Source organism: Meleagris gallopavo, chromosome 23 (genome assembly GCF_905368555.1).
Source record: "Meleagris gallopavo chromosome 23, MGAL_WU_HG_1.1, whole genome shotgun sequence".
In the NCBI taxonomy this organism is placed as follows: domain Eukaryota; kingdom Metazoa; phylum Chordata; class Aves; order Galliformes; family Phasianidae; genus Meleagris; species Meleagris gallopavo.
Window position 1 is genome coordinate 4411626 of NC_139426.1, and position 26074 is coordinate 4437699.

Here is a 26074-nt window from a genome sequence, read left to right on the forward strand (position 1 = left end):
CTGAATGCATGCTATTCCCCATGTGGAAACTGGGGACAACCACTCCAAACCCCATAGCTGCACCATTTCTCATAGGAAAAACCAGAACTGCCCCAAATGATGCTGTGTTATTTCAAGCAGAACACTCAACTGTCCAAATCCCCAAAGCATTCCCAAATCCTACAGCCCAGCTCTGCTCTATTCAAGGAGCATCACCAATGACCCCAAACCAATGGGAAACCCAAAAAGAAAGAGACAGGAGCCACAGCAACCCTTACGCTTTTTCTCTTGGATACTCTACGCAGCAAACAACCCCCCCCCGACTTACAATATAATAACAAAAGTCATAAAAATAATAACACCCCCCACCCCACCCCCAACCCTTATTTATTTTTATGTGCACCAAACCGGACTTTTTCTTTGGCCTTTCATGCACGGTTCCTTTATAGCACCAGGTGGAGGAGCCGGGCTGCGTCCCAGCGAGGTGGGGGCTTCAGCAACCCCCGCAGCTACGGGCACAGGAGGTGACCACGGTCTGGCAGAGCCCACTGGTGGCCATCACACCACACTTGGAGAACTTGTCACGGCACAGGTCGGCTGCAGGGAGATGGAAACACAACGCTCTTCCAGCAGCCGCCACTGCACCTAAACTGGTGCCGACTGGGAACGCAGAGCATCCTCTGTGTTCAACCATCAGCATCCTCTTTGGTGGTACCCAACGATGGGTGGGGATGTCCCTGAGCTGATGGATGAGTCCTTACCCCTCAGCAGCTCTTCGTGGGCGCACACGGTGCGGACGCAGATCTCCTTGTTGATCACGTAGACCCGGCGGAGGCTGCGGGGTAAAGGATGGTTTTGGGGTTAAAAAACCCAAATGTGGTACTGTGCCAATGCGGGTGGGGGGGTGGGGGGCACAGCCCCTGCGCTCGCCTGTAGAAGCAGATCTCGTTCAGGCACTGCTTGCAGGGCTTGTGAACAGAGTAGAGCCTGGTGCAGGGATACTGCTCCTCCCGGCAGTCTGCAATGAGAGCCAGAGCTGGTTTTGTGTTGTTTTGCCCCCAAAATACAAGCAGGCTTAAATAGGGGGGAAAATCCATGAGCACTGGGGGTGTGCTCAGCATTGCATCGTTCCCTACCCCCCCCGGAGTAAGGATGATCCATAGGGGGGATGCACGGGTGGGGGAAGGGACTCAAGTTGCACCATTTCTGTGTTAGGAGGAGAGTGGTGAAAGCCACACTTACCCAGAGGTCCGGGCTCTGTGGGCTCAGTCTCAGGGGCAGCAGCTGATGGGAGGAAGAGCAAAGCTTTGGGGTTGGGCATAGGGAGCATCCTACTGTCCCCCAGTCAGGTTTTAGGGTCGGGGCAGTGCTGGAAGGGAAGGGGGATGTGGTCTCTTTTTTTCACCCACCCATGGTTGGTGCTGGCACAACTTCCTGCTGGGATTGCTGCTGGGACTGGAAGCGAAACTGCTCCTCTGGGGTGCGTGGGGTCACATCTGGGGGATAAAACAATGAGGATGTGCAACCCCCAGCCCCCAACCTGCCCCACGGCTGCACTCACCGTGGTAGTCGTAGTAATCCTGAATTTCTGCAGAAAAAAAGGGAGAAAATGGAGCGTAAGGATGTTGGGTTTTCTTGTGTTATCGCACAGCCCGTGGGGACTGGGAGCAATGGGAAACGTGGGGGGTTGGGGTGGAAAAGGGAATGGAACAGAGCGTGGAAAAAGGCATTAGGGAAAGCAAAGCTGCAAGGAAGAGGAGGTGGATGAAGGCTCTCACCTGCCTGCTGGTCGTACTGGGAGTATTGCACCGGTTCCGGGTAGGTAATGCCCTCAAACCTGCTGTACTGGCCCTGGACCAGGAGCGCTGGGAAGGGGGGTGGAGGGGGAGGAGAAGATATTTTGGAGCCCACAGTGTCCCCAAAGTGTGGGGCTGCTTTGGGCCTTGGCACTCACCTGGCAGGCCCAGCAGGACGAGGCACAGCGCTCTCATGGTGATGGGAGGTAGTTGCAGGAGCACGGCACAGTCTGGATGGGGGCAGAGGAAAAACGCAATAAAATTGGGAAAGAGAATAACGAATACAATAGAAGTGTTGGAAATGCAACCGTCTGTCCATCCAGGAGGAAGCTTTGTGGCATGGGATGGGGATCCCACCCTGCTGATAGAGAGGGGAAACTGAGGTCTCCCAAGTCTGTAGGGAGATGTTGACTCCCAGCCCTTACAAGCTTTGGGAGTGTTGGGATTGGCACAAACTGAGGTTGGATAACTTGGCCACCAGGCAGACCTCAGGGGTCCCAATGGGGTCCCATCCCAGCCCCTGAACCTCGGGTCCTGTGCCCCGCAGCCCTGCCCTGTCTTGCTTCCCACCGCCAGGAGAGCAGCGGATGCACAAGGTGCGGGCTACGAGGAATTGCATAGGGATGAACGGGATCAGCGTGAGGCTCCAGGAGGCTTTCTCCAGCCTCGGGGGGCTGGGTGCTGGCCAGGACCCCAAATCACCCCGACCCGGTGCTCCAATTTCCTTTAGTTCCAATTTCCCATGAGGGATCTTCCGCTCCCTGGCCCCACACACAGAACCAGGCGTCAACATCCTCGATGGGAACACGATGACAACACCCCCATCATCTCCACGAAGGCCACCACCACATCCTCACATCCCATTTCAGCAGCAAACCATGGCAGCCGCTCAACAGCGGCCATCCACCATTGGGATTTTCCACCCGAAAGGCACGGGGTTGGGGGCACAGCACCCTCACACCCCACTCCATCCCCACCAAACCCCATTGGGTGCCCTGCAGGGGGGGCTGGGGGGGGGGGGGGTCTATTGGCTCTGCAGAGCCAGATGTTTTTGCAACGCACATCTGGGAACAATCAGGCTGCAGAAAGAACACCACAGCCTTTCCCTCTGCTAAACCCCACCTTCCCCCAGCCTTTTCCCCCCTCCCCCAGCTTTTTTTCCCCTTTTTTTTTTTTTTTTTTGGTCTTTTTTTTTTTTTTTTTTTAAAGCTCTGGTTGTCAGAGAGTGAGAGAACAAAGGGAATTTGAAAGGATTCGCATTTCCTGGCCCCGGACCAACCATTAAAAAAAAAAGAAAAAAAAAGAAAAAAAAAGAAACCAAAAACCCAACGTCCAGTCCAAAAGTTTTCTGCTCTCCCCCCCCCCCCCTTCTCTGCACGCCTCCCCACGCACCGCTCTTCCATCAGGATTTCCCCCTCCTCTGTGCCCCTTGGATATAAATAAAATAAAACCTGGACCGAAGCAAAAATCCCTTCAGTTTCCAGGAGAACGGGAGGAAAAAAAAAGAAAAAAAAAAAAGGAAAAAAAAAAAAGAGAAAAAAAAAAAAAAAAGGAAATAATCCAGCTTCCTTCAGACTTCGGGGTATTTTTAGATTGATTGAAGCAGTGATAAAGCCACCACAACAGCTGTCTGGGATGAGATGTCTCCACCAAAGCTGGGGTCCCCCCCAAAGCACGGCTGCGGAGCCCCAAAAAGCGATGGGAACGTCCTCACCGTGAGCTCCAAGGGCCGTCCCTGGGGGCTGCGATTGGAAATCCTCCAAGCACGTTGGCAAAGCCATTGGTGAGGCTCCCATCTTCCGTGCCCCCCCCTAAAAGTTGGGTTTCAGCCCCCCCAAAAATGGCTTTTGGCCCTAACTTGGGGCCGTCATCGAGAGGTTGAGGAGGATGGATGTGTAGGATTGGGGCTCTGCTGGCTCCTTACCGCTCTGGGTGCACCGAGCTGCTCTCGCCTTTGCCCAACGCTTTGGTTTCTTCTCTCCAGGCTCAAAAACTCCAAAATGAGAAAGGGGGGGGTTGGGGGGGGGGGGGGGAAGAAAAAAAAAAAAGCTCCTACCTCCAACATGGGGGCTCCGCTGGGTCCTAAAGCGACACCTGATCCTTCCCTTCCTCCTCCTCCTCGCCCGGAGATGTGCTGCCTGCTGGGGAGGAAACGGGAATAATCCAAAAAAAGAATCAATGGGTGCACACTGAACCGAGCGAAACTTTTGGGATTTTAGTGGGTTTTGGGTTTGTTTTTTTTTTTTTAAATCCCTTTGGCTTTTGACCCGATGGCAGAAGTGAGGAAGGCTTTGAGCGGCGCTGAGCGGCGCTTTGGGGCACAGGAGTCAACTCTTCTTGTTGGAGGATGGGAAAAAGGGGTGACCCCAAACAATCCCCCCCCACACACACACACACATACATCAGAGGGGGGGGTGCAAAATGGGACAAGTTTTCAATTTTTAGGGTGAAACTCCCTCCCCCACCCAGGGACATGAAGGAGGAGGTGGGTGCAGCAGCTCCCATTGCTGGGTGCAGCTTTACCCTGGGGGGTGCAAACCCCCCCCCTCCCCCCATTTCCCCTTTGTCAGCAGGGCAGCGTGGGATGCTCCCATTGCTGGAGGGCGATGGGAACAACAAAGAATGCACGCTCTGTGCTCACCACCACCCCACACCAACATCAGCTGCGGTGCTCTGGGCCAAAACCTAAAGGTTGTAGGTGAGATTCAAAGCAAGGGAATGGCGTGGAGGGGAGCTGAGGGCTTGGAGCTCAGACCTGGGGGGGTCAGTGTCATTTCTCAATGGGGAAGGGGATACCTGTGAGCTATTCCTCCTTTGTGAGTGCTGCTGCTGCTCTAAAAAAGAAGCAGAAAATCCAGTTTCAGACCAGAGAGAGCAAGTGGGGGGTGTAGGGTGCTCCCCAAGCCTGTTTTTCCAATCCTAACACCTGGATTGTGGCTAAACCTGAGGTTCTGAGCACACCTCCAACTGAACTCCTGCCTTCTCCAAGCCTTGTCCCCAGGGCAGCAGCTTCATAATTAGGCATCATTTATAGCACTGTTAACCCCAAAACCAAGTAGGGGTTGGGGGGGGGGGGGAGTTGGGAGGAGGGCAAAGCATGGCACCAATGGGAATTTGGGAGCGTGGGTTCCCCCCTAGGAGCTCCACTGCGGTGCTGAGCAGAGGGGATGGCTCCAAATCCCAATGGTGCCAGTGGGGTCAGCGATGCTGGGAGGGCACGGATGGGTTCTTTGGGGGTTGCAGTGGGGCTGCAGTGCGTTGTTTCCCCCTCCTTTTGCTTTTCAAGCCACCAGGCGCTTTCACTTGGCAAAGGCCGAGGCAAACTCTCGACGGGTTTCTCCCCCCCCCTCACCCCCCGCCCTCTGCTCAGGAAGCCTGCTTTAATAGCTCAAGCCCTGGCTAGGATTTCAGGAAACCTCTTACCTCTGCTTGTGCCTCATTTCCTGACCTAATCCCTAGCTCCAGGAGGGCAGAGAGGCACCGCTCGTGCTCGAGGGGGCTCAATGCCTCGCCACATCCCATGCTTGGAGACAGCCAAGCCCCCAGCCCTGCTGCCCCTTCCCCTTCCCCACCTGCAGAGATTGGCATTCCCAATGCCAGCCACAGCACCTCCAGCTGCAGGCTTTGCCTTCCATACACCAGTGCTGGAGGGAGACAGGCTGCACGATGAGCGGTTTTGCACGGAGAGACATTTTGGCAAGGACACCTGGTTTTTTTTTCTTCTTTTTTTCCAGCAATTATATATATATATATATATTTTAATTTCTCTCTCTCTTTTTTTTTTTTTTTTTTTTTTTTCTTCTAGCAAATTCCAGCTGGAAACACACTGGGGGTGGCGTTGGCCAAAGTCAACTCCTGCCTGTTCTGACATCCCAGTGGTGCCATCCCTGTGTTCTCTCTGCTTTTACAGCATCTTCCAGCCCCAATAGAGAAGAAAATGACCCCAAAGCTCACCCTGACCCACTGCCCTCCCTCCACCATCCCCCTGCCCAGAGGTTCACAGCGTTCTCACGAAAATAGCATTAATTTATTAGATGTGCTCACACCAGAACCATGTGAAATCCAGAAGTGGTACACCCTGCTCCACCCCTTTACGCACTGGAATGGAGTTAAAAATAGAAATAAAAATAGAGATTTGAGGGGGTTTTAATGCTACAAAGCTCCTGCTGGCACAGCTGGAAGGCCATGCAGAAACATCACCAGTGTGCTGAGATCCCATGCCAAAACCTCCCACTGACCTGGAAGGGGGTGCATGGATGCCCTTCCAGCTGCTCCGATGGACCAAAGGGCAAAAATGCATGAGGTGCAATAAGGGTTTGGGCTCTGCATTGGATGCTCCAAGCCCCTCGCTGCTGAAAGCTGGCTCAGAACGTCCTTGGCAAGCTGGAGTGGTTTGTAAACATTTCCTACACATCGAGGTGGCCAGCAGGGAGGGAGGGAGGTTTCCTTCACAGTGAGCAGAGCCCTGAGGCCACAGTGGGTGCCACCACCGGCAGAACAAGCAGGACCCTTTAATTCACAGCTCTGACCAGCCAGAAGGGCATGGTGCTGGAGGCAGAAGGCAGGTGGCATCCCCAGGTGAACCCCCGAGTTTTCATCTCTAGCATCTCCCACCACTTCTCTTTTGGGGCCATTGGACCAAGCGTGTGGTTTCTGGAGCACGTGGCTTCGTGGCTGTGAGGCTGAGGGTCTCCCCCCTGGGAAGATGGGACCATCTTCATCTGCACGCTGCATCCCATGGGATGGACACGGAGCCAGGCACCAGCTGCCCTCAGTGGGACCAGGAGAAATAAATACAGGAGTGTGGTGCTCCCCTGCAGAGCAGGGAGGAGTGAAGTTTGGTGTGTGCTATCTCACAGCGATGGACATCCGAGGGGTAGCAAAGAGTGGTTCATTAAGGGGCGGCCAGGATGGTTGCTGGCTCAGATCCTTCTCCAGCCTCTTGAACAGCTTGCTGGATGCCTTCTTCCGGCGCAGCTTACGCAAGCAGCCCAGCAATCCATAGTCCAGTGCAGTCTGCAGCAAAGATAGAAGTAAAACAAGTTTGGGGAGGTTTCTTGGACAGATCCATGAGGATGGTGGTCTTAAAACTCTACTGAGTGCGATGCTTTGCTACCCACCTCCAGCACAAAGGCAGCGAAGAAATTGAGCGTGGCAATTCCCAACAGCAGCAGCTTGAAGTTCAAGTCATCGATGTCCTGCAGCTTCAGCAGGGTTTTGGGGAAGCCCAGAGGGTACAGGGTCAACCATATCAAGAGGCCGAAGAGGAGCATGAGGACTACCAGAAAGAGCACTGAGGGCGAGAAGGGAGAAGGTTGAGGAAGGAGCTGAAGGGCTGGGGAAAGGAGCTGAAGGGCTGGGGTCTCCCCTTGCTCATGGCCTCACCATTGGTGTAGAGCGGCTCCCGAAATGGGTACCCCTTGGACATGGCAACGGCCAAAATGAGGTACTGGAAGCCAGTGATGCAGAAGAGAACCGTGTTCTCATAGTTGGGCAGGTTTTGGGGAGCTGTCACTGTGCTGTTCAGTGGCACGTACCTAAAGAATAGACACAAAGGATCACTGTGATGACCAAAGTTGACTTTTGGTGCCAACCCCCTTGGCTTTGGCCAGCACCATCCAAGCTGACTTTGACCAACGACATCCCCATGGCCAAACCCACGGCGCCAGGTCCCGTACCAGCTCTGTGAAATAGTAATGAAGTAGCTGAGGACTTGCACAGTGATGAGCAGAGTGGTCTGCAGGAGCAGGCTGCCCAGCACTGGGATGCTGATCAATGCCCCTTGGGGTCGACGCACTCCCAGCTCCCTGGCAGGACCCGTGCGGCCCATCAGCACAGCCACAGTGGTGGTGATGATCAGGTCGAAGAAGAGAAACTGGAAGTCACTCAGGTTGGTGTTGATCTGGGAGGGAGAAATGGAATGCTCTCAACTATGGGGTCACGTGGTGTGATAAAAATCAGAAGTAGGGAAGGCTCGGGCATCCCTGGGCATTGCTGATGGATGCAGAGAGGTCCTCCCCCACCTCCCACTGCCCTGCTGATGCATCCCATCCCCAAGACAGATGGACTCACCGTGTAGAGCAGCAACACGGACACAAACTGCACCAGGCTGTACAGGGCCATGTACTTAAAGACCCCAAAGGAGGTGACCAGCGAGCACCTTCCCTCCCTGCAGGCAGAACCACCATCAGCACAACAGAGCCCTGCCACAAACCCCATCCCAAAGAGGGGATGGAGGTGCTGAGAACCCCTGTGGGTCCTCCCCTCACCGGATGACGGTGGGCACACACTCAATGTTGGCGTGGCAGGAGGTGAAGGGTGATGCCACGGATGCTTCAGCCTCCGAAAGGGAAATGCCCACATCAGCTGCCTTCAGTGCCCCGCAGTCATTGGCCCCATCCCCACACATCCCCACGCAGTAGCTGGAGGAGAAGCAGAGAAGGTGGATTCATAACACTGACACACTGGGATTTGAGGTCAAGCCTAGGCGTTTAGGACGCTTGGGGAAAGGGCAGGATGTAATCGGCACACTGAGAAAACCTCCAGTGCCCAAGAAATGCCTCGTGTCCCCACTGTCCCCCAACCCTCAGGGCTGGGGCACTCACTCGAGCTCCTGCAGGCTGCACACCAGCTGAGTCTTCTGCTCAGGTGACATGCGGGCAAACACAGTGGCTCGGACAAGAATCTGCAAGGAGAGGATGGCTCGGTCCCACTGCCCAACACCCCCCAGATGGGATGTGGATGGGGATGGGACGCACCTTGGGCAGCAGGTCAGCAAAATGCTCCTGAAGCACGGCGAAGGATTTGCCATTCAGCGCCAGGTGCAGGCGGCCATCCCACTGCTGTGCATCCTGCAGCAGGCAGAGCAAGCCGTCAGCATACTTCTGGAGAAGCAACACGTTTTTGGGACTGCTTCTCAGCTCACCTCTGGCTGCTTCTCGCCCTGCGAGAGCTCTGCGGGGATGAACTTGAGAGATGCAGGCTGGTCACGGCCGGGTGGCGAAGCGGTGACGAAGACAACCCTCTCATTTGGACCCACCATGCAGCAGCTCCTGGCCACGTTCACAGCCGTCAGCATGTTGTCTCCTGCAGATGGTGATGGGAGTAGTGGTGGAGCAATCATGGAGCAACCAAACCTAGGCTGGCATGGTGCTCAGAGCTCTGCTTGCTTTACTGGAACCCACCCCCAGGGCACAGTGCAGGCTATGTATATCAAAGTGTTGACAGGATATGGACTTTCATGCTGCTGATGGTGTAACAGTGGTGTAACAGGGGTTTTGCTGCTCAACTTGCTCACCCCGGCTCTAAGGGTGCTGGTTACAGAAGCAGCCAACATCTCCCAGCCTCTCCAAACCCACCAGCAAGGCATGCAAAGGGACACGATGCAAACAAATCATGGGAATGCATATAAAATACAGTCTGGGATTCCTAATATTCCTAAAACCCTTAGCCCCAATCCCAGCCCCTCACCCTGGCACCTAACTCTAGCTCATAATCCCTAACAATTATGAGATCCCTAATCCCTAATGACCCCCCCTTGGGGGGTTGGACTCGATGATCTCTGGAGGTCCCTTCCAACCCCTATGATTCTATGATTCTATGATTCTAACCTCAGCCTCTAAGCCCAGAACCCAACCCCTAACCCCAAACCTATGAACCCTAACCCACAACCTCATAACCCTTAACCCCATAGCCCCAACCCCACCTCCCAGTGGATCCTCACCACTGATCCATGCAGTCAGAGCCCCTCAGCCCTCCTGCAGCCCCACGGCCCCTCCCTGCCCCCCGTTCCCCAGCCCTGTCCCCCCGTTGCAATGCCACCTGTCACCATGACGGGACGCACGCCAGCGTTCCTCAGCAGTGTGATCACGGGTGCTGATTCCATCTTGAGGACGTTCTTCATCACCAAGAAGCCCAGGAAGGTCAGGCTGCTCTCTGCCACATCCCTGTTGGGCACAGCGATCTGCGTGGCACCACCTCCAAAACCACACACCAAAAAAAAAAAAAACAAAAAAGAAAACCACCATCAAACCAAACGGGATCTAAAGCCAAAGCAGTGCGCACCCACCTCGTCAGCTGCAGGGCATCCTCAAAGCTCCTCACTGTGCTCATGGGTCTGCAAGCCAACGCCAGCACGCGGAAACCATCGGCGGTGTAATGCCGCAGCACCTGGGAGAAATCCGCGGGCACTGCCGCGGGGACAGAGGGCTCCCAACAGCTCCCAAAGGCATGGGGATAGGATGGCGGTGTGGGAACGCACCCGTCTCCGTGCTGCAGAGGCTGGCCACCACCTCCGGGGCTCCTTTGATGTAGAGCCAGGCTGCGTCGTCGCCGGGCAGCTTTGCAAGGACGCTCATGCGTTGTAGGGAGGAGGAGAAGGGGAAGCGGCGCAGGATGCCCATGGGAGAGTGGTGCTTCTGGAAGACATGGCAACCCAGGAGTATGAAGCACAGCATCCAGGGATGCAATCCAGGGACAGAATCACTGAACCATTAAGATCGGAGAAGATCTCTGAGAGCATTGAGTCCAACCATCAAACCATCCCTAACATCCATTTATAGCATAATAGAATCATTCAGGTTGGAGGAAATCTCTGAGAGCATCGAGCCCAACCATCAAACCATCCCCAACGCACCCAGTTATAGCATAACAGAACATTCAGGTTGGAGGTCTCTGAGATCATTGAGTCCAACCATCAAACCATCCCCAACGCACTCATTCATGGCACCACATTATCATTAAGGTTGGAGAAGACATCTGAGATCATTGAGTCCAACCATCAAACCATCCCCAACGCACCCAGTCATGGCACCAGGTTATCATTAAGGTTGGAGAAGACATCTGAGATCACCGAGTCCAACCATCAAACCATCCCCATTGCACCCATTCATGGCACCACGTTATCATTCAGGTTGGAGAAGACCTCTGAGATCACTGAGTCCAACCAAACCATCTCCAACGCACCCATTTATAGCGTGCCAGAATCATTAAGGGTGGAAAAGACCTCTAAGGTCAACAAGCCCACTTGCTAGCCCACTCCCACCATGCCTACTGTGTTTCTCAGAGCCACATCTCCATGGCTCTTAACACCTCCAGGTGATCCCACCACTCCCCTGTGCAGCTGTGTCAGCCCATCACCACTCGTTTGGAAATTACATTTTTCCCAACATCCAACCAGGACCTCCCCAACGGATGCTGCGAGGCACTCACCCTGCCTGGTGGCTGTTCTTCCTCAGGTGGAGGGTTCATCATGGCCAAGACCTTTGTCCCAAAGCACTGCAAACCAGGCAGCTCCCCTTCATCCTCCTCAGCCATCTCCAGGCGCTGGAAGCAACGCACAAGCAGAAGGCATGGCACCACCCTCTCCACACCAGTCCCACCGCTCCCCTTACCCATCCAGTGGATTCCATCATCTTAAGGTCCACGGGGTCCCCAACGGGCTGTCCCTGCAGCAGTGTGATGCTGTGGCAGGCAGCCAGGGCATGGAGCAGGGGGCCGGCAGGCAGACGGCGCGGCTCGTGGATGATGGGCATGAAGCGTCCGTCCTCCAGGGAGATCACCCCCCATACATCCAACCCTTCCTCTGTCAGAGTCCCTGTCTGTAGGATGAGCACAGTAGGGCAGGAGCAGCTCCAAGCTGGGAGCCATGGCATGAAGCCACCCCAAACGCTCACCTTGTCAAAGCACACCAAGCGGATCTTCCCACACAGGTTGATGCGGGGAGGGCTGAGCGTGGAATCACAGAATTATTAACATTGGAAAAGACCACTAAGATCATCCAGTCCAACCCAAACCCATCCCCACTGATCACATCCCTCAGTGTCACATCTCCACATGGAACACCTCCAAGGATGGTGACCCCACCACCCCCTGAGCTGCCCCAGGGGGTACCTGGGGCCACCGCTCTTCCAGAGAAGAAATTATTCCTAAAATCCAACCTGATGCAGAAGATGCCACGTTTCTTCAGCCTGTTCTGGGCGTAGATGGAGCCCACGGTCATGGCAGCTGGGAGAGCTGGCGGCACAATGACAGTGATCAGGTCGAGGGCACGGATGATGATTTGCCCCACGGGAACCTGGCAGGCGAGGTGCGTAAATGGGGTGAGCATCCTGATAGCATCAGTTGATGGATCTTTATGCGTGGTGGTTTTCCCCTACCTGGTTTTTCATCATGATGAGGATGCTGTACAGTGTGCCGATAAAAGCTGTGCAGAGAAAAAAATGGGTTGTGGTACAAAGCCAAGCAGAGATGGGGATTCCACCATAACAAGGAGTTCGGCTGCTCCAGGCAATGCCTCCCTTACCCAGCACAGCGAGGAACAGCACAAACTTCACAGCATCCTTGTAGAACTTGAAGGTCACGGGCTTGGGGTAGAGAATGGAGCTGATCAGGTCACCTTTGGCTGTGCAAAACCCTATGGGATAAGAGCAGGAGGACCTCAGCATGCGCTCAAAGCCACCACCCCAATGGACGCAACGTGTCTGCACGGTGCTACCTGTACGGGTGACAACAGCCAGCACCTCCTGCCCCACGTAGGACCTGGCTTGGATGATGTGTGTCCCACAGAACAGCGTGTGCCTCTGATGCTCCTTGGGGCTATAAATGGTGCCCGCAGCCCCTCCACCATCGGGGAGAGGCGTCTTCAGCACCGGCACGCTTTCCCCTGCAGGTAAAACCCAGCGGTGATGAGCACTGCTAATTTATTACCAGGAGGTGGATGCAAGGATGGAAGGGGACACTGGGATGCTCTCACCTGTCAGCATGCTCTCGTTGACCATGCACTCGCCTGTCAGCAGTGCAGCATCACAGGGGACCAGCACACCATCCAAGGGCAGGCTGATGCAGTCACCAGGCACCAGCTCTGCTGAGCTCACCATGGCCTCCTCTGCTGGGACAGCACCCGGCCCCATCCTTTGCACCCAGAACCCAAACCACCCCAATGCTGTTCCATCCACCACCCATCTGAGCCCACTGGGGCGCTCCCACTGGGTGTCCCAGTAGGAAAAGCCAAGCACGTCTCCCTGAGGTGGGGTTGGTCCCATCTCAAAGGAGCCTTTGCTCATCACAGGCATCACGCTCACCTCCGTCAGCACGGCGCACTCGGATGCTGATGGACATCCTGGCCATGTTCCGCAGCGTGGTGCTTTGCTGCAAGGGAGGGAGCTGTTAGGGGGAGCCAGAACCAGCTCAAAAAGGAAAGTAAAGCACCTTGGTCATGAGTGCACCAGGCTGGGGACCATACATGGGATGTGGTGTAAAGGACCGGTGATGCATTGGAGCAGGCTGCCCAGGGAGGTGGTAGAACCAGCATCCCTGGAGGTGTTCAGTGTGGAGATGTGGCACTGAGGGACGTGGTTGGTAGGCATAGTGAGGATGAACAGATAGCTGGACTGGATGATCTTAGGGGTCTTATCCAACCTTAACGATTCCATGACTTCATGAAACCTTCTCAATGCACACTCAGCCAGCTGGCTTCGGAAAAGGGTTATTCCACCAAGCCAGATCCCTATAAAGCCCCCAGAAAGCCAGATTCCAACACAGGGTGGGCTTTGTGAAGCATTTCCCAAGGTCCAACCACCAACCTTCCTCGTCTCGTAGAGGGACAGCCCCAGGGAGATGGTGGAGATGAGGAAGATGCAGGCAGCATAGTAGTAGTAGGCATCACAGACCCACAGCAAGATGCTGAGCACTTGGAAGATGTAGAAGGGATTGAGCACCTGGAGAGAGGTTTATGGTCAGGATGGCTGAGGATGCTCTGCAGCCAACTGGGGATGCTCCTGGGTCTGCAGTCCTCCCACGGGTGCTCACCTCCTCCACCAGGAGCTTGGCATAGGACTTGACAGGCACCTCGATGAGGTTTGGGCCGTAGATCTTTCTTCTGTAAAGTAAAGATGGAAGGTATTCAAATGACAATGTAATGGTATATCAGGCCTTGTAACTGAGCTCCAGGCTCAGACTGAGAGAGTAAATGCCAAAAAAAAAAAAAAAACCCAAAAAAACCCCTCATTGCTGTATCCTACCAATGTTCTGCATGCCCACCTAGAGCTGTGATCCTGCTGGCCCAGCCCAGCCCGACAGAGGTGGAGCTCTGCACAGGTCCAGCCTTCATCCAAGGCACTGGAACGGGGGGAAGAGAAGGAAGAAAAACAGATTCAGAATCACTGGGAGCACAGCAGAACACACAGCACGTCCACGTCAACAAAAACCCTTTGGGAAAGAGAGAGCATCTTGTTCCGCGTGCTCAGCCAAGGCTGGGAGCAGGAACAAAAGGGGCACAGTGCAAGGATTTGCGAAGGCTTTGCAACATGCAGAGAGCCAGTGGTGTGGGTGCGGGACCCACAGATGGATTAGGATTGTTTTTGGGGAAGAGGAATACCTGACCCTGCAGTATGCCTGCCTCCTCTCCATCCAGACGTAGCGCAGCCCCTCGAAGAGGTAATAGCGCAGGACGTTGTGCTGAGCAGAGATCGGGGGGCTTTTAAAGGGCTGTGGGGAGCACGGGGGAGCAGGGAGGGGGGCTGTGGGCATCACCTCCTCCTGGTGCAGGCGGATGGTGTCCCGGCTCTCCTCCTCATCTGCCACGCCAACAGCGATGCTGCTCTTGCGGTCCTCCAGCCTGGCCCCGGGGTGATGCTCCAGGCTGCTCGGGGCACAGAACAGACATCAATCTCTACAAACACCCCCCTCACACACGCATCCCACCCACTTAACGGGGGTTTCGCTCACCTGCTCTCACCCAGCATCTCCGTCTGCACGCGTGCAGTGAAGCACTGCCCAAATCGATCCTGCAAAACGCACACAGCGTCCCAATGGATGCAAGCAGGGAACCCCATCCCACTTAAAACCCCCCCTCCGTGGTGCTCACCCTAATGATGACCCAATCTGCCTGCCCCAAGGCACAAGGCTTGCACCTGGCCCGTACACGCAGGCTGGGTCTCCAGTGGAAGAGCAGCAGCAGCAGCCCAGCACTCAGCACACAGCACACATGGCACAGGGCTGTGCGCCACGGCTGGCTGCGATAGCCCGTCACCTCCTGCAGGAACACCAAAATGCACTCACTTATGCAATTTCCTTCCAAGCAGGATGCTCTGCCTGCTCACAAACGGGTTCCCCTTAACCCAAAGCTCTGTACGTACCATGCAGGATGTGTCTGTGTCGTGCTGCAGCGTCCCGTAGCCCGGCCGTGGGCTCCCCAGCAGCCTGCTGCTGTCTGCAATGCAAATAGCAAATGTGTTATGATGGCATTGAGAGCTGTGCCAGATGGGTGGCAGTGGCAAGGATGGAAACACCGGGGCAGAAGTGCCACCAAATCCAATCCAAAGCCCACAGAACCCCAATGGGTGGACAGCAGGCGGTGCCAGGGGACAGAAGCTGGCACAGGGAGAGGTGCTGGGGCAGTGCCAGGCAAGCCATCCCGCAGTGCTTTTCATGCTTGTTTTCCTCCCTGTCCTTTCCTCCTCGCCTGGGTGCTGGGAAACGGATGGAAAATGCGTTTTTATCCTTTTCTCTTTGCTGTTTGAGCGTCCTGCCGTGCAATGTGTGCACAGCTCCACGGGTTAAGAACCTTTCTGGGGGACTGCACGACCATCCTGCCACCACCGCAGTGATTCCCACACGATCCCAACCCCACAGCTGTGGGTTTTCTCACCTGCTCCCATCCCGGCTGCTTCCCAAAGCCCACGAATGGAGCTCCCAGCTGATCTCAAGGCACGGGATCCTCCACGCTGTGCCCAGGAAGCAGCCGGTGCCAAAGAGGGGCGGGCAGAGCGTGCTAAAGCTGCACAACCAGTTTGCACACAGCAGTTTGTGGATGAGGTGTGGCCGTGCAAACACGACGCAGGGCAGCTGCTGTCCCCGCTTTTGCCCCAAACCACGGGGCTTTATTCACCCTGAGATGCTGGATGGCAACGAGAGCATCTTTCCTTTGCAAGCTCCGAGGTGCTTTGCAAGCACAACGACCTCCAGGGGACCTCTCTGTGCTCTGCTCCCCTGCACTTTCCAATGGGAACCCAAAGGTAGAAGAAGCGAACTCAACGCCCCGCCTGCCTGCGTCCTGAGCTGAGCAGCGCACCGTGCCCGGCTGCATCTCCTTGCACGGCGTAAAGGTGCCAACAGCCGGGATGCGGCCGTGCAGCTGGGGGCAGAGCTGGGGGATGGGGAAGGGAAGCAAAGAAAAGGAGAAGAGAGCAAAGCGGAGCAGAGATGCGACCTGCCGGGATAACCGAGCCCTGGGCTCTGTGCAAACCGCAACAGCGAGGAAAAACACGGTGTGCAACCCCTGCGTGCTACGCGACCGCGAGGCTTCACCAGCGCTGCCACCCCCTCGGATCACACATTGCAGCCCCCCATCCTCCCATCCCCATCCTCCCCCCATCATCGCCCCTGACCTGAGCTCATGGCGGGGCCACGCGTGGGCCGCCCGCTGCCGCCTCGGGGCCGCGCTGAGCAGCGGCAGCGGAAGGGCGGAGCGTGGGAGCTGCCGGGGTTTGTAGTCCTCGCACCAACCCCCCCCTCCCCGTATCATCATCATCATCATCATCAGATCAGCCAGGGAAGCGATCCGTGCTCTGCCCCATAGAGCCTCAGCACCTGTGTGGAAATGCAGCAGCTCTGCCCCTATAGGGGCTCTGCATCCCCTCCTCCCCTCCCCCATTTCGGTGATGGTTGGGGGCTGCGTGGGGCTCAGCTGCAGCAAAACCGCTGCCAGGAGCAGCCCAGCCCACCCGAGCTGCAAACACACAGCCACCCTCGCATAGGGTTTCTTCTGCAGGAAGGAAGACGAAACAAATGTTTTGCTTGGGGTCTGTGCTTCTCGGTGCAGAAATAGCACTCCCCAACGTGTTGTGGCCCTGCACTGCGTACAGCCAGCCGAACCTTTGCCTTTAGGAACACGATAACCTGCCCTGCACCCAAGGGATTACCGGCAGTCGGTGACTCATGCTGAGCACACAAAAACCAGCAGGCGGTGCTCCTGATAAACACCAGCCCGGATCTCCAGCGCTTCGTTTTTCCATATCCGTGATCCGCTCCATCTTTTGCCTTCGTGTTACGGAGGATTTCCCCTCCCATCAGATCACAAGCAATGCCTAGGTAGAACCTAACACAGCTGGCAGAAAAAGGAAGGGTGGTGATTTGCCCAGCAACAGGCACGAGGTTACAGCAATAAGGAACAGCTTTGCTCACTTCTCAGTAGAAAAACCGCAGAAATCGTCCTGGAAATCCCCCTGCAGCAGCATGTCTGAGCAGAACACCGCCCAAAGCACTGAGAACGAGCCATGAATTCCTCTATTGTGCAAGCTGTGCCGTGTACTGCTGCTTCTGTCAGCATCTCTCACGTCGATGTGCCGCCGTGCTTTCTGCTAACGTGCTCTCGTTTGTTCGGCATTAAATTGGGCCCTATAGGCGAAGCTCTTTCCTCGGTCTCTGCTGCCGCCGCGTGGCCAAAGTGCGGAACTGCACCAGGGGCCATAGCGGTCATTGGAGCTCCGGACCCACCCGAGTCCCCGCAGAGCACCACAGAGCGCGCCCGGAACTGCGCAGAGCGCCGCTCTGCTGTCTCCGCTCTGTGCAGCCCGTCTCTATGGTGATAGGTCCTCCCAAGCGTATTGCGGGGACGTGGAGTCCCTTCGCTTTAGCCGCTCTGCGCCGCCAGTCCGCCAACTCTATGCTGTTTGTTCCTCCAAGCAGCACAGCGCATGCGCGCAGAGGAGCGGAAGTGGCCTGTTTGAATTCTAACGGCTCTCCGCAACGACTCCGCCGCTCTTCATTGCGGTTGGCCATGAATGATGGCTGATGTTCTATGAAACGACCCACAGCGGAACTCGAACCGTTAACATCAAGCACTCCTTCAGGCGTGTGCTGGTGCTCCTGACATCGGGGTCACAAGGAAAGGAACTCCTGTACAAGCACAGCCCATACGAGCACCAGCAGGGAGGGTTTCCCTATGCAGGATGAAGCAATTAATTGACATTTGTCACCAACCACCCAAGCAAACATGGCAGCACACGGCTGACCTTGGGGATTCAGAGCTCTTGTTCTCCAAGCGTGTCTTTCTGCGAGCACCCAGTGGTGCTGCAATGCTTGTTGCTGCACGAGCAGGCAGGTTTGCAGGAAGAGCAGTAATTTACAGCTGCATCCTGGTCTTCATTTCAACCACAGACGTCCACCAGCTGCACCTACAGCAGTGCACAGTGCCGAACTGCCTGACACAGGGAGCTGGGAGGAGGTGCAGCCACCAAGCAGAAGGATGGCAAAGCATCCCCCCCTCTATTTTTTGACCTTCTAGGGGAGGCAAGGCTTTTTTCTTACCTGGATACGAGCCCCGAGCAAAGCAGAAAGCCATCTCACCCTGAGGAAGCGTCATAAAGAGGGTTTCAGCTTCATGTGCATGCCTGAGTGTATCAGGACACGGCCTCCTCCCCCCCGTCATGTGCATCCCAACTCACGTGTCAGCCCAGCACCCCCCTCCTCACCCAGCAAAGGACCCTCTGTTCTTTCTTTCCCCCTCCGCTGTTTCATCTGATGACCAGGAGGCTCTGTAATTTATCTTGTCCCCACCGCCCCAAATTTATTTCATGTCAGTCCAAAGGGCTGCACGCAGACAAGGGCTCCCTGTGATAAACCCGCTTTGATGGTCCCTTTGACATCTTTCCATCATGTGTCAGCAGCATCCACCGTGACCAGGACCCCACAATAACAGCCCTATGCAGAGCCAAGGCTGGGTCACATGCATGGCTGCAGGGAGAGGAGATCATGAAGAGCAAAGCCATTATAAATATCTTCAGAATGATTCCTCTTCCTTACACTTATGCAAGTGCAAGCCTCATTTAGCTGGACCACAGACCAAGCCAGAGGCTATGCACAAGAAAAACTTGGATCAGGGCAACTTTTTATAGCCTCGACAAGGCAGTGATGGGGGAAAGCTTTGTCTTCCAGAGCCATTTTTCCTCTTATCACATGGTGGCCCCTCATGACATGCATGATCTACAACCAGCCACTGGCAAACTGAAGCTTTATGGGGTGAGTACATCACCACCAAGCCATGCAAGTGTGTCCTGTGCTTTAGATGCATTTTCTGTCCCAGTCCTGTATATATTCAGATAAGTAGTAGTGCTTGCTTAGAACTAAGCATGTATATTTAGTTATTGAATCGTGGCTTTAAGAAATTAGAGCCGGATAATGACTGCAGTTATTCTCATTTATGTATGTAACTTCTCTAAAGGAGATATCAGTTCACTTCCACAACACAACCACAGAACAGATATGAACACAGATAATTCTGCTCTGTGTTGGTGATGTTCCCAGCTGCAAGTCAGCAAAGGTCTCTGAGAAGGGATTCAAGCTGACAGCTGTAAATCCCTGCAGAGTCAATGTCATCTGAGTGGCAGTGGAGCACCCATGGCACTTAATGTTGGTGAACTGCTTCATTGCAGTGGCTACTTGCCTCCCAAGGATCATTGGCCACAACTTGGGAGCTGCACAGGACCAAAACAGAAAGATTTCACTTGATGGATGTTCACCTCCTGCATCCCTTCCAAAATTGAAACCATTCAATTTGATGGGTATTTGTGTCCTCCACACCTTACGCTGCACAACATGGGGTTGATAGTGGGGTTGGGTTGGTGGTTGGGATGGGGTGGTGGTTGGGATGGGGTGGTGGTTGGGGTGGGTTGGTGGTTGGGATGGGTTGGTGGTTGGGATGGGTTGGTGATTGGGATGGGTTGGTGGTTGGGGTGGTTTGGTGGTTGGGGTGGTTTGGTGGTTGGGATGAGTTGGTGGTTGGGATGGGGTGGTGGTTGGGATGGGGTGGTGGTTGGGGTGGTTTGGTGGTTGGGGTGGTTTGGTGGTTGGGATGGGGTGGTGGTTGGGATGGGGTGGTGGTTGGGGTGGTTTGGTGGTTGGGGTGGGTTGGTGGTTGGGATGGGTTGGTGGTTGGGGTGGTTTGGTGGTTGGGGTGGGTTGGTGGTTGGGGTGGTTTGGTGGTTGGGATGAGTTGGTGGTTGGGATGGGGTGGTGGTTGGGATGGGGTGGTGGTTGGGATGGTTTGGTGGTTGGGATGGGGTGGTGGTTGGGATGGGGTGGTGGTTGGGGTGGTTTGGTGGTTGGGATGGGTTGGTGGTTGGGATGGGTTGGTGGTTGGGATGGGTTGGTGGTTGGGGTGGGTTGGTGGTTGGGGTGGGTTGGTGGTTGGACTTGATGAACTTAGAGCTGTCTTTTCCTACTTTCATTATTCTATGACTCAAGATGGAAATTGAGATTTTTGCCCTTTGCTTAAGGCCCGGGCAGCACTTGAGGTCAAATAGCAATCACTCTTAAAGAGAATTCAAGTATTTCTTGTTTAGGGTCTGATTTTCTTAACCCAAAAGCCCTCAGTGCCATCTGCCCCCAAACAGGAGCTCCAACCACCTCCATCCCCACCAGACAAAGGTGCTGCTCAGCACAAAAACACATCCCCTGGCCAACTGCTAGGGGTTAACATGTTGGTAAGGCAACACCTTGAGCAGCTCCCTGTCTTTTAGTGACCCTCACTGTGCCAAGTGGCACAGAAACTCAAAACAACAGACACTGAGAATGCTTTTTTCCTTCTGTCTGCACCTTATTCCCCCCCTCCTTGTGTTTTCCAGCTTAATGTCTATTCACACTGATCCCTACGCCTTGACACTAACATGACATAACAGGTGAGACATCTGTCTTCCCAATTCACCTGCTCCCTTTCCTCCCTTTTGACACAATCTTGGCACTGGAGACCTATCCAAAAATCCCCTGCTGGAAAAACAAATGAGTTTGCCTCAAGAAGGAGCTCGGAGGAGGAATGAAGGACATTTCTCACGGCGGCTGATGGACACCCCAACCTCTCTCTGCAGGGCTGGAGGTGTTGCAGGTGCTAAGCAGGGGCCAGGATTGAGTGGAGAAATGCGTGTGGTGAGCAGGGCTGTTCGTTGGGTGGGATTTCACTTGTCATTATTCACATATTTGTTACAGCTACCAGGCGGGGCTGTCAGCTGCCTTCACCCATCTTCCACCTCATCCACCCGGACAGAGATAAATGGTACAGGAGCACCCGGCAGCACCGCTATTTCACGCCCCTAACCAAATCCACATGAACCTCCCAGCAATGCATCCTCCCAAACCTTCACGTTGTGCTTCAATTCCATTCCATTCCATTGCAGACGGCGGGGAGATGCCTTCAGCTGCATCCCCCCCTTTGTGCCCAACACCAACCCTAAACATGGCACAAGAGCACACTTCAATCCTCCCAGCCAGGCTTTTATTCCCTTTATTTGGAGCACCAGCTCTCCCAAAGACACGGCCCAGAGTTCTGTTCTTGTTTAAAAGCAGGCCACTAAAAGGAGCAAACTCACATCCGTGGAGCACTGAGTCATGTTTGAGCCCTGTGTGCATCTCATTAGCAGCAAACATCCTGGGGCTGGCTATAAATACATTTCTAGTTATTCAGAAACTCTTTGAAAGTTCCCCTGTGGGATTTGCACGTTGCAGATGGGAGCCCTCCTGCCCCCCCCCCAGCAGCATCGTTCGTCCTGAGGAGATGCAGGCATGCAATGAGCATGGGAACAGCTCCCAGCCTGGCTGATGAAGTCTTCACTGACGTTTTTTGCCCAGTAGCAAGGACAGCAAGCACACAAGCATGAAATCCCAGCTCCAGAGGTGGTCGGCTGCCTGCACGTTGGCACAGCCAGCACCCAGTGCTTTAATGCTGCTGAGCATCACAGCTCAGAGCACATTGCAGCTTTGTGCAGTGCAGAGATTTGGGGCCACCCAATATGAGGACACAGGATTCTCCAGTTCTCCTCCAAAGCCAGCAGAGCCTTGCTGTGTGCACATCCCCAGAGCTGCCCAAGGCCAAAGAAGACAAACGCTCCATCTCGAGCAGCATCCACCCCCAGGGCCCCTCCCTGCAGTTGGTCCATGGCAAGCAGTGGTGATAACACACCAGCAGCCCATCTCCTGCCCCTAGGCAGCTGGCTCTATCCCAGTCACTTAAGTCTTGGCTCAGAGCCCTCACTCCTGGACTCGTTTTGCTGCATTGCTTTGTGTGCAGCACTTCTGGCAGAGGAAGATGTGCTTCGTCCAGCCAGGCTTGGCCATTGCTATCCATCCTCTCACATCTCTTCCCTTCTGCAGCTATTCCCATGTACATAAAGTCCTAAAAGGAAAATAGAACCAACAGCATTTCACCACACGATGCTTGCATTTCACTTGAAGCACTCCTGTTAGCAGCTGGAGGCCAGCAATGCATCCGGAAAGTTCGAACCTAACCTTAGCACAGAATCGTTTGAGATGGAAGGGACCCTAAAAAGCCATCTGGTCCAACTCCCCTGCAATGAACAGGGACATCTACAGCTCAGTCAGCTTGCTCAGAGCCCCTGACCTTGTATGTGTCCAAGGATGGGACAATCACCAACTCTCTGTGCAACCTTGACCCCCAGCTGATCCCAAGACCCAAGGACGGGTGCGATGCAGCTCAGTGGCTCTGCAGACACAGAGAACAGGAGCTCAGCATTGCAAAGAGATGGCAGCCTGCCCAGGAAAGGGTGAGCCAAGGACTGAGAAATGCAATGAGACAGCCCCCGTGTACCCAAGTCATTCACCTTCAGCAGCTTGGCAAAGGCTTCCAACCCTGAAACACTGCGGGGCTGTTTTTAGTGCTGCCGAAGCCATACAAGTAATTACTATTCCTGAATGAGCACAGCTTTTCTGGACTCCCTTTTAGAGAAGTCTGCACACAGCTCTTACCATTATTAACTGCTCTTGTATAAACAAGGCTTTGAAGCTTATGGCAGCTAAAGCAAGCTCCAAAAATAGCTTGGCCAGGAGAGTTTTAAAGAAGGGGGTAAGGGCTATGGGGTGTACAAGCTGGGTTGTGCAGTGTGATGTTCCTCTCTTGAGTCCAGAGGGCCTGGGAAGAACTGTGTCTTTTTCCAAATGTCCCATTAGAAGCAGGGTTATCAGCCTTGATATCAAAGCTCCATCTCCTAGACACACGGAAGAGTCGAGGCCATTCAGTGTGACATGCAGGGACCCTACATGAGGATGCTAAAAGGGGTTAAGTGGCATTTAGCCCATTAAAACCAGGAGCTTTGTGCTGCAAGAAGCAGGACCTGGGCTTCACCATCACATATCCAAATACCCACCCTCACCATTGTGCAGTTGTGTAATGCAAACGTTGCACCCCAATGGCCCAACAGAGCCCATCCACCCACTCCTCTGGGTGCTGCAGGGAAGGTCTGAGCAGCCAGGACCACGTTCTGCTCCTTCTTAAGCAGCTTCAGATTTGAGCCCAAGCAGCAAGTCACTGGGCGAGCTGGAAGGTTCAGATGGAAGTCCTCCCTGTTATAATCATAGGTGCTCAGGGTCACATTTTTAGAGTCATTTACAAACAGACCCTCTCTGTTCCTTTCCTGAGGTTATTCAGAAGTCTTTAAAAAAAAAAAAAATCATTATCAACAGAGAAGAAAAAAAAAAAAGAAATCCCTTCTTTCATTCTCTAAAATTGACATCAACGCCTCGAAATGCTCATTGTGCTGCTGCAATTTTTCACACACCCTGCAGTCTAACCACAGCAAGGGGAGACACAGCAGTGGTTATGACCCAACTTTCTGGCTAATTAAGGAGCTTGTCAAAGAGCTGCTTCTTTCCCTGGAAAGCCCAGGGCTGGAAATAAGTTGTTTCCTTGGCACGTGAGCGAGCCCATGGCACAGAGACATCATGGCATCCCGTTGGGTTGGGTTTGGCCATCCTATCCCTTCTTCTATACTGTTACAGAAGAATTCCATACAACATTCTACATTGTATTCTTCTTATACTTGCATTTGTTGTGAGAAGAAGTGAAAACCTCAGTGTTCCAACTCAAACAGAGGTTGGAGCTTGATGATCCTTGTGGTCCCTTCCAACCCAAGCCATTCTATGATTCTATGAAATCAATATCTGATCCAACAGATAGTATAAAATCATAGAGTGATAGAATGGCCTGAGTTGAAAAGGACCACAAGGACCATCTGGTTCCAACCCCCTGCTGTGTGCAGGGTCACCAACCAGCAGACCAGGCTGCCCAGAGCCACATCCAGCCTGGCCTTGAATGCCTCCAGGGATGGGGCATGAGGACCTGCCTTGCCAAAGCTGGGAGCTGACACATACCCACAGACTGCCCAAAATTGAATCAAAACACTCAAAGGAAACCCTTTAAAACCTTGCAGATTGGGGAAAACTTTGTCTCCGTGCTGTTCACACATCCCCATTGCAGTGGTCCAAGCCAACAACAGCTGCACAGTTTGTGAAGAAGAAATGTTACATCACCTGTGCTTAGACTGAAAATCCGGGATATCTCAAGGGGATGTAAGAAGGAAGGGGATGGACTCTTCAGCAGGTTGTGATGGGACGAGGTGAAATGATTCCAAAATAAAAGAGGGGAGATTTAGATTGAGTAGGAAGAAGTTTTTTTACAGTAAGGGCAGTGAAGCACCGGCACAGGCTGCCTTGAGAGTGCTGGATGCCCCATCTCTGCAGACATCCAAGTTCAGGCTGGATGGGGCTCTGAGCACGGATGGAGGAAGAGGAGGAAGAGGAGGAAGAGGAGGAAGAGGAGGAAGGCTCCCATCCCTCCCGGCGCTTCCAGGCCGTGCCGCGGGGTGGCAGCAGGCGTCTTCCGATGGCAACGGTAGGAGCCGATCTCCATCGGCCCTGGATGGAAGCATCCCTATGGATGTCGGACCGCTGGAAGGAGATAGGGATAAAACTCACCCCGTCCGCAGGCCAAATTTCGCCATATGCTAAGCTCGTGCCGTGAAAAAGATGCTGCTGTGATCATGGTTAGGACAGGAGGTAATGGCCTTAAGTTGTGCCACGGGAGTTTCGGGTTGGAGATTAGGGAATATTTCTCATCCAAAAGAGAGGTGATGCCCAGAGGGTGATGGGGTCACTGCCCTTAGAGGTGTGCAGTGTGGAAATGTGGCACTGAGGGATGTGCTCAGATGGCACGGTGGGATGGGTGAATGGTTGGACTGGATGATCTTAGAGGTTTTTTTCCAACCTGAATGATTCTCTGCTGCTGGAGGGGCTGGTTGAGAACACAGCTGTTTGTTATCATCTCCTGTTCTGCAAAGAGTTTTCTAAGGGGAAAAAGGCTCAGCAAGCCTTTCCAGCACTTCTCCATCCCTGTATCAAGGGCTTTGAAACCACCTGTTTGCAGGCACAGCTTACAGGTCACTCATTGCTCTTGCACGAGCTGCAGTAAAAAGCAAGATTTCACCCCTTGGGTGGCGATACAGGACAGAGCAAAGGGGCTGGAGATGCTGAGCAGTCAAATAGAGCTTTGAGAAGTATACCTGGGTGTCCTTGAAGACCCCACCTTGTTCTACCCAACTCCCTGCACCAAATCTGCATGGGCCAAGAAATTGTACCCTACTGCTCACCCCATTTCCTCTATCTTGCTATGAGGACAGCACCATCTGACATCCAGCGCTGTGAGCTCACAGTGGGATGCTGTGGGTCCTGCTGCCCTGACCAGCAAAAAGGAACAGGGAGCCTGCTGATCACCACAATGCCCCGCTTGTTGCACTGCAGAGACCTTTAAACATCAAGGCAACGTGACATTTTGGAAAGGAGAGATCTTAATAAGACATCTGAGCTTGATCATTCCATTCCCAGCAGCAATGCGCCGTAATTTATCACCAAAAGAAAGTGTGGGGACAACGTGGTGCAACACATCGAGGTCGATGAAAACATATGCCAGGCTCTATTCTCATTCATATGTCATCCCCTAGAGTTTTTATTAGCAATTTATTCTCTATTCTGCTCTCAATGCATGGGTTATTACAATATCTTCTGGCTTGACTGGAGCTGGGTGGCTGGGGGGGACAGCGCTGGGATCAGATCACCCCAATAATTCACATCACTGATGCTGTGTGTATGCACACCTACAAGTTGCACATCTCAGCCTGTCCTGAGAGACCTCTTCAACACATAAATACCCTTGTAAATGTTATATATTAGTAGTCATTGGCTTTTGACCCGATAGGTCTGGCCCCATCCAATGGTAATGGCCTTGAGTTGCATTGGAGGGGGTTCAGATTGGCACAGCTGCCCATGGAGGTGGTGGGGTCACCATCCCTGGAGGTGTTCAGTGTGAAGATGTGGCACTGAGGGATGTGGGCAGTGGGCAGGTGGGGTGGACTGGGGGTGGGCTTGGTCCTTCAGGGTCCTTTTCCAACTTTAATGACTCTCTGATTCAGGGAAGCATCACTTTGAGAGGGGCAGAGTGAAATAAGCCTCATCTTCGTGGT

The 26074-nt window shown here is 54.0% G+C and overlaps 2 protein-coding genes across 3 annotated transcripts; both read right to left on the reverse strand.

Annotated features, from left to right (window-relative positions):
- Positions 1 to 248: 248 nt before the first annotated feature.
- On the reverse strand, positions 249 to 3908 carry MFAP2 (microfibril associated protein 2). Of its 2 annotated transcripts, none has more exons than XM_085242672.1 (9): positions 3832 to 3908; positions 1934 to 2005; positions 1758 to 1844; positions 1541 to 1567; positions 1389 to 1475; positions 1222 to 1263; positions 910 to 997; positions 741 to 814; positions 249 to 576 (listed from the first exon to the last, which is right to left on the reverse strand). In XM_085242672.1, the coding sequence occupies exons 2-9, from the start codon at positions 1968 to 1970 to the stop codon at positions 473 to 475; spliced, it is 546 nt and encodes a 181-aa protein (XP_085098798.1). In that variant the 5' UTR covers positions 1971 to 2005; positions 3832 to 3908; the 3' UTR covers positions 249 to 472. The 2 variants fall into 2 exon arrangements, with proteins under 2 accessions (XP_085098798.1, XP_085098797.1); XM_085242671.1 differs by lacking the exon at positions 3832 to 3908 and adding an exon at positions 3700 to 3815.
- Positions 3909 to 5780: 1872 nt separating this feature from the next.
- ATP13A2 (ATPase cation transporting 13A2) lies at positions 5781 to 17362 on the reverse strand. The gene is made up of 31 exons (XM_031556693.2): positions 16959 to 17362; positions 16697 to 16881; positions 14912 to 14985; positions 14641 to 14808; positions 14502 to 14560; positions 14307 to 14415; positions 14152 to 14231; positions 13815 to 13892; positions 13584 to 13653; positions 13358 to 13492; positions 12857 to 12923; positions 12529 to 12660; positions 12271 to 12438; positions 12079 to 12189; positions 11933 to 11979; positions 11714 to 11850; positions 11450 to 11501; positions 11168 to 11374; positions 10986 to 11099; positions 10036 to 10192; positions 9844 to 9964; positions 9597 to 9721; positions 8701 to 8861; positions 8534 to 8626; positions 8381 to 8460; positions 8045 to 8197; positions 7848 to 7944; positions 7454 to 7677; positions 7161 to 7312; positions 6896 to 7068; positions 5781 to 6791 (listed from the first exon to the last, which is right to left on the reverse strand). The coding sequence occupies exons 1-31, from the start codon at positions 17009 to 17011 to the stop codon at positions 6624 to 6626; spliced, it is 3750 nt and encodes a 1249-aa protein (XP_031412553.2). The 5' UTR covers positions 17012 to 17362; the 3' UTR covers positions 5781 to 6623.
- Positions 17363 to 26074: the final 8712 nt, after the last annotated feature.

Coding starts and splice junctions, on each gene's coding strand:
- MFAP2 (XM_085242672.1), bottom strand. CDS start 1,970: ATGAGAGCGCTGTGCCTCGTCCTGCTGGGCCTGCCAG. Junction 998..1,221: donor CACAGAGCCCGGACCTCTGG/GTAAGTGTGGCT, acceptor CTCTCATTGCAG/ACTGCCGGGAGGAGCAGTAT. Junction 815..909: donor AACGAGATCTGCTTCTACAG/GCGAGCGCAGGG, acceptor TTTACCCCGCAG/CCTCCGCCGGGTCTACGTGA.
- ATP13A2 (XM_031556693.2), bottom strand. CDS start 17,011: ATGCTGCTGCAGGGGGATTTCCAGGACGATTTCTGCGGTTTTTCTACT. Junction 12,924..13,357: donor CCCTCTACGAGACGAGGAAG/GTTGGTGGTTGG, acceptor CCTCCCTTGCAG/CAAAGCACCACGCTGCGGAA. Junction 10,193..10,985: donor AAGAACAGCCACCAGGCAGG/GTGAGTGCCTCG, acceptor CATGTCTTCCAG/AAGCACCACTCTCCCATGGG.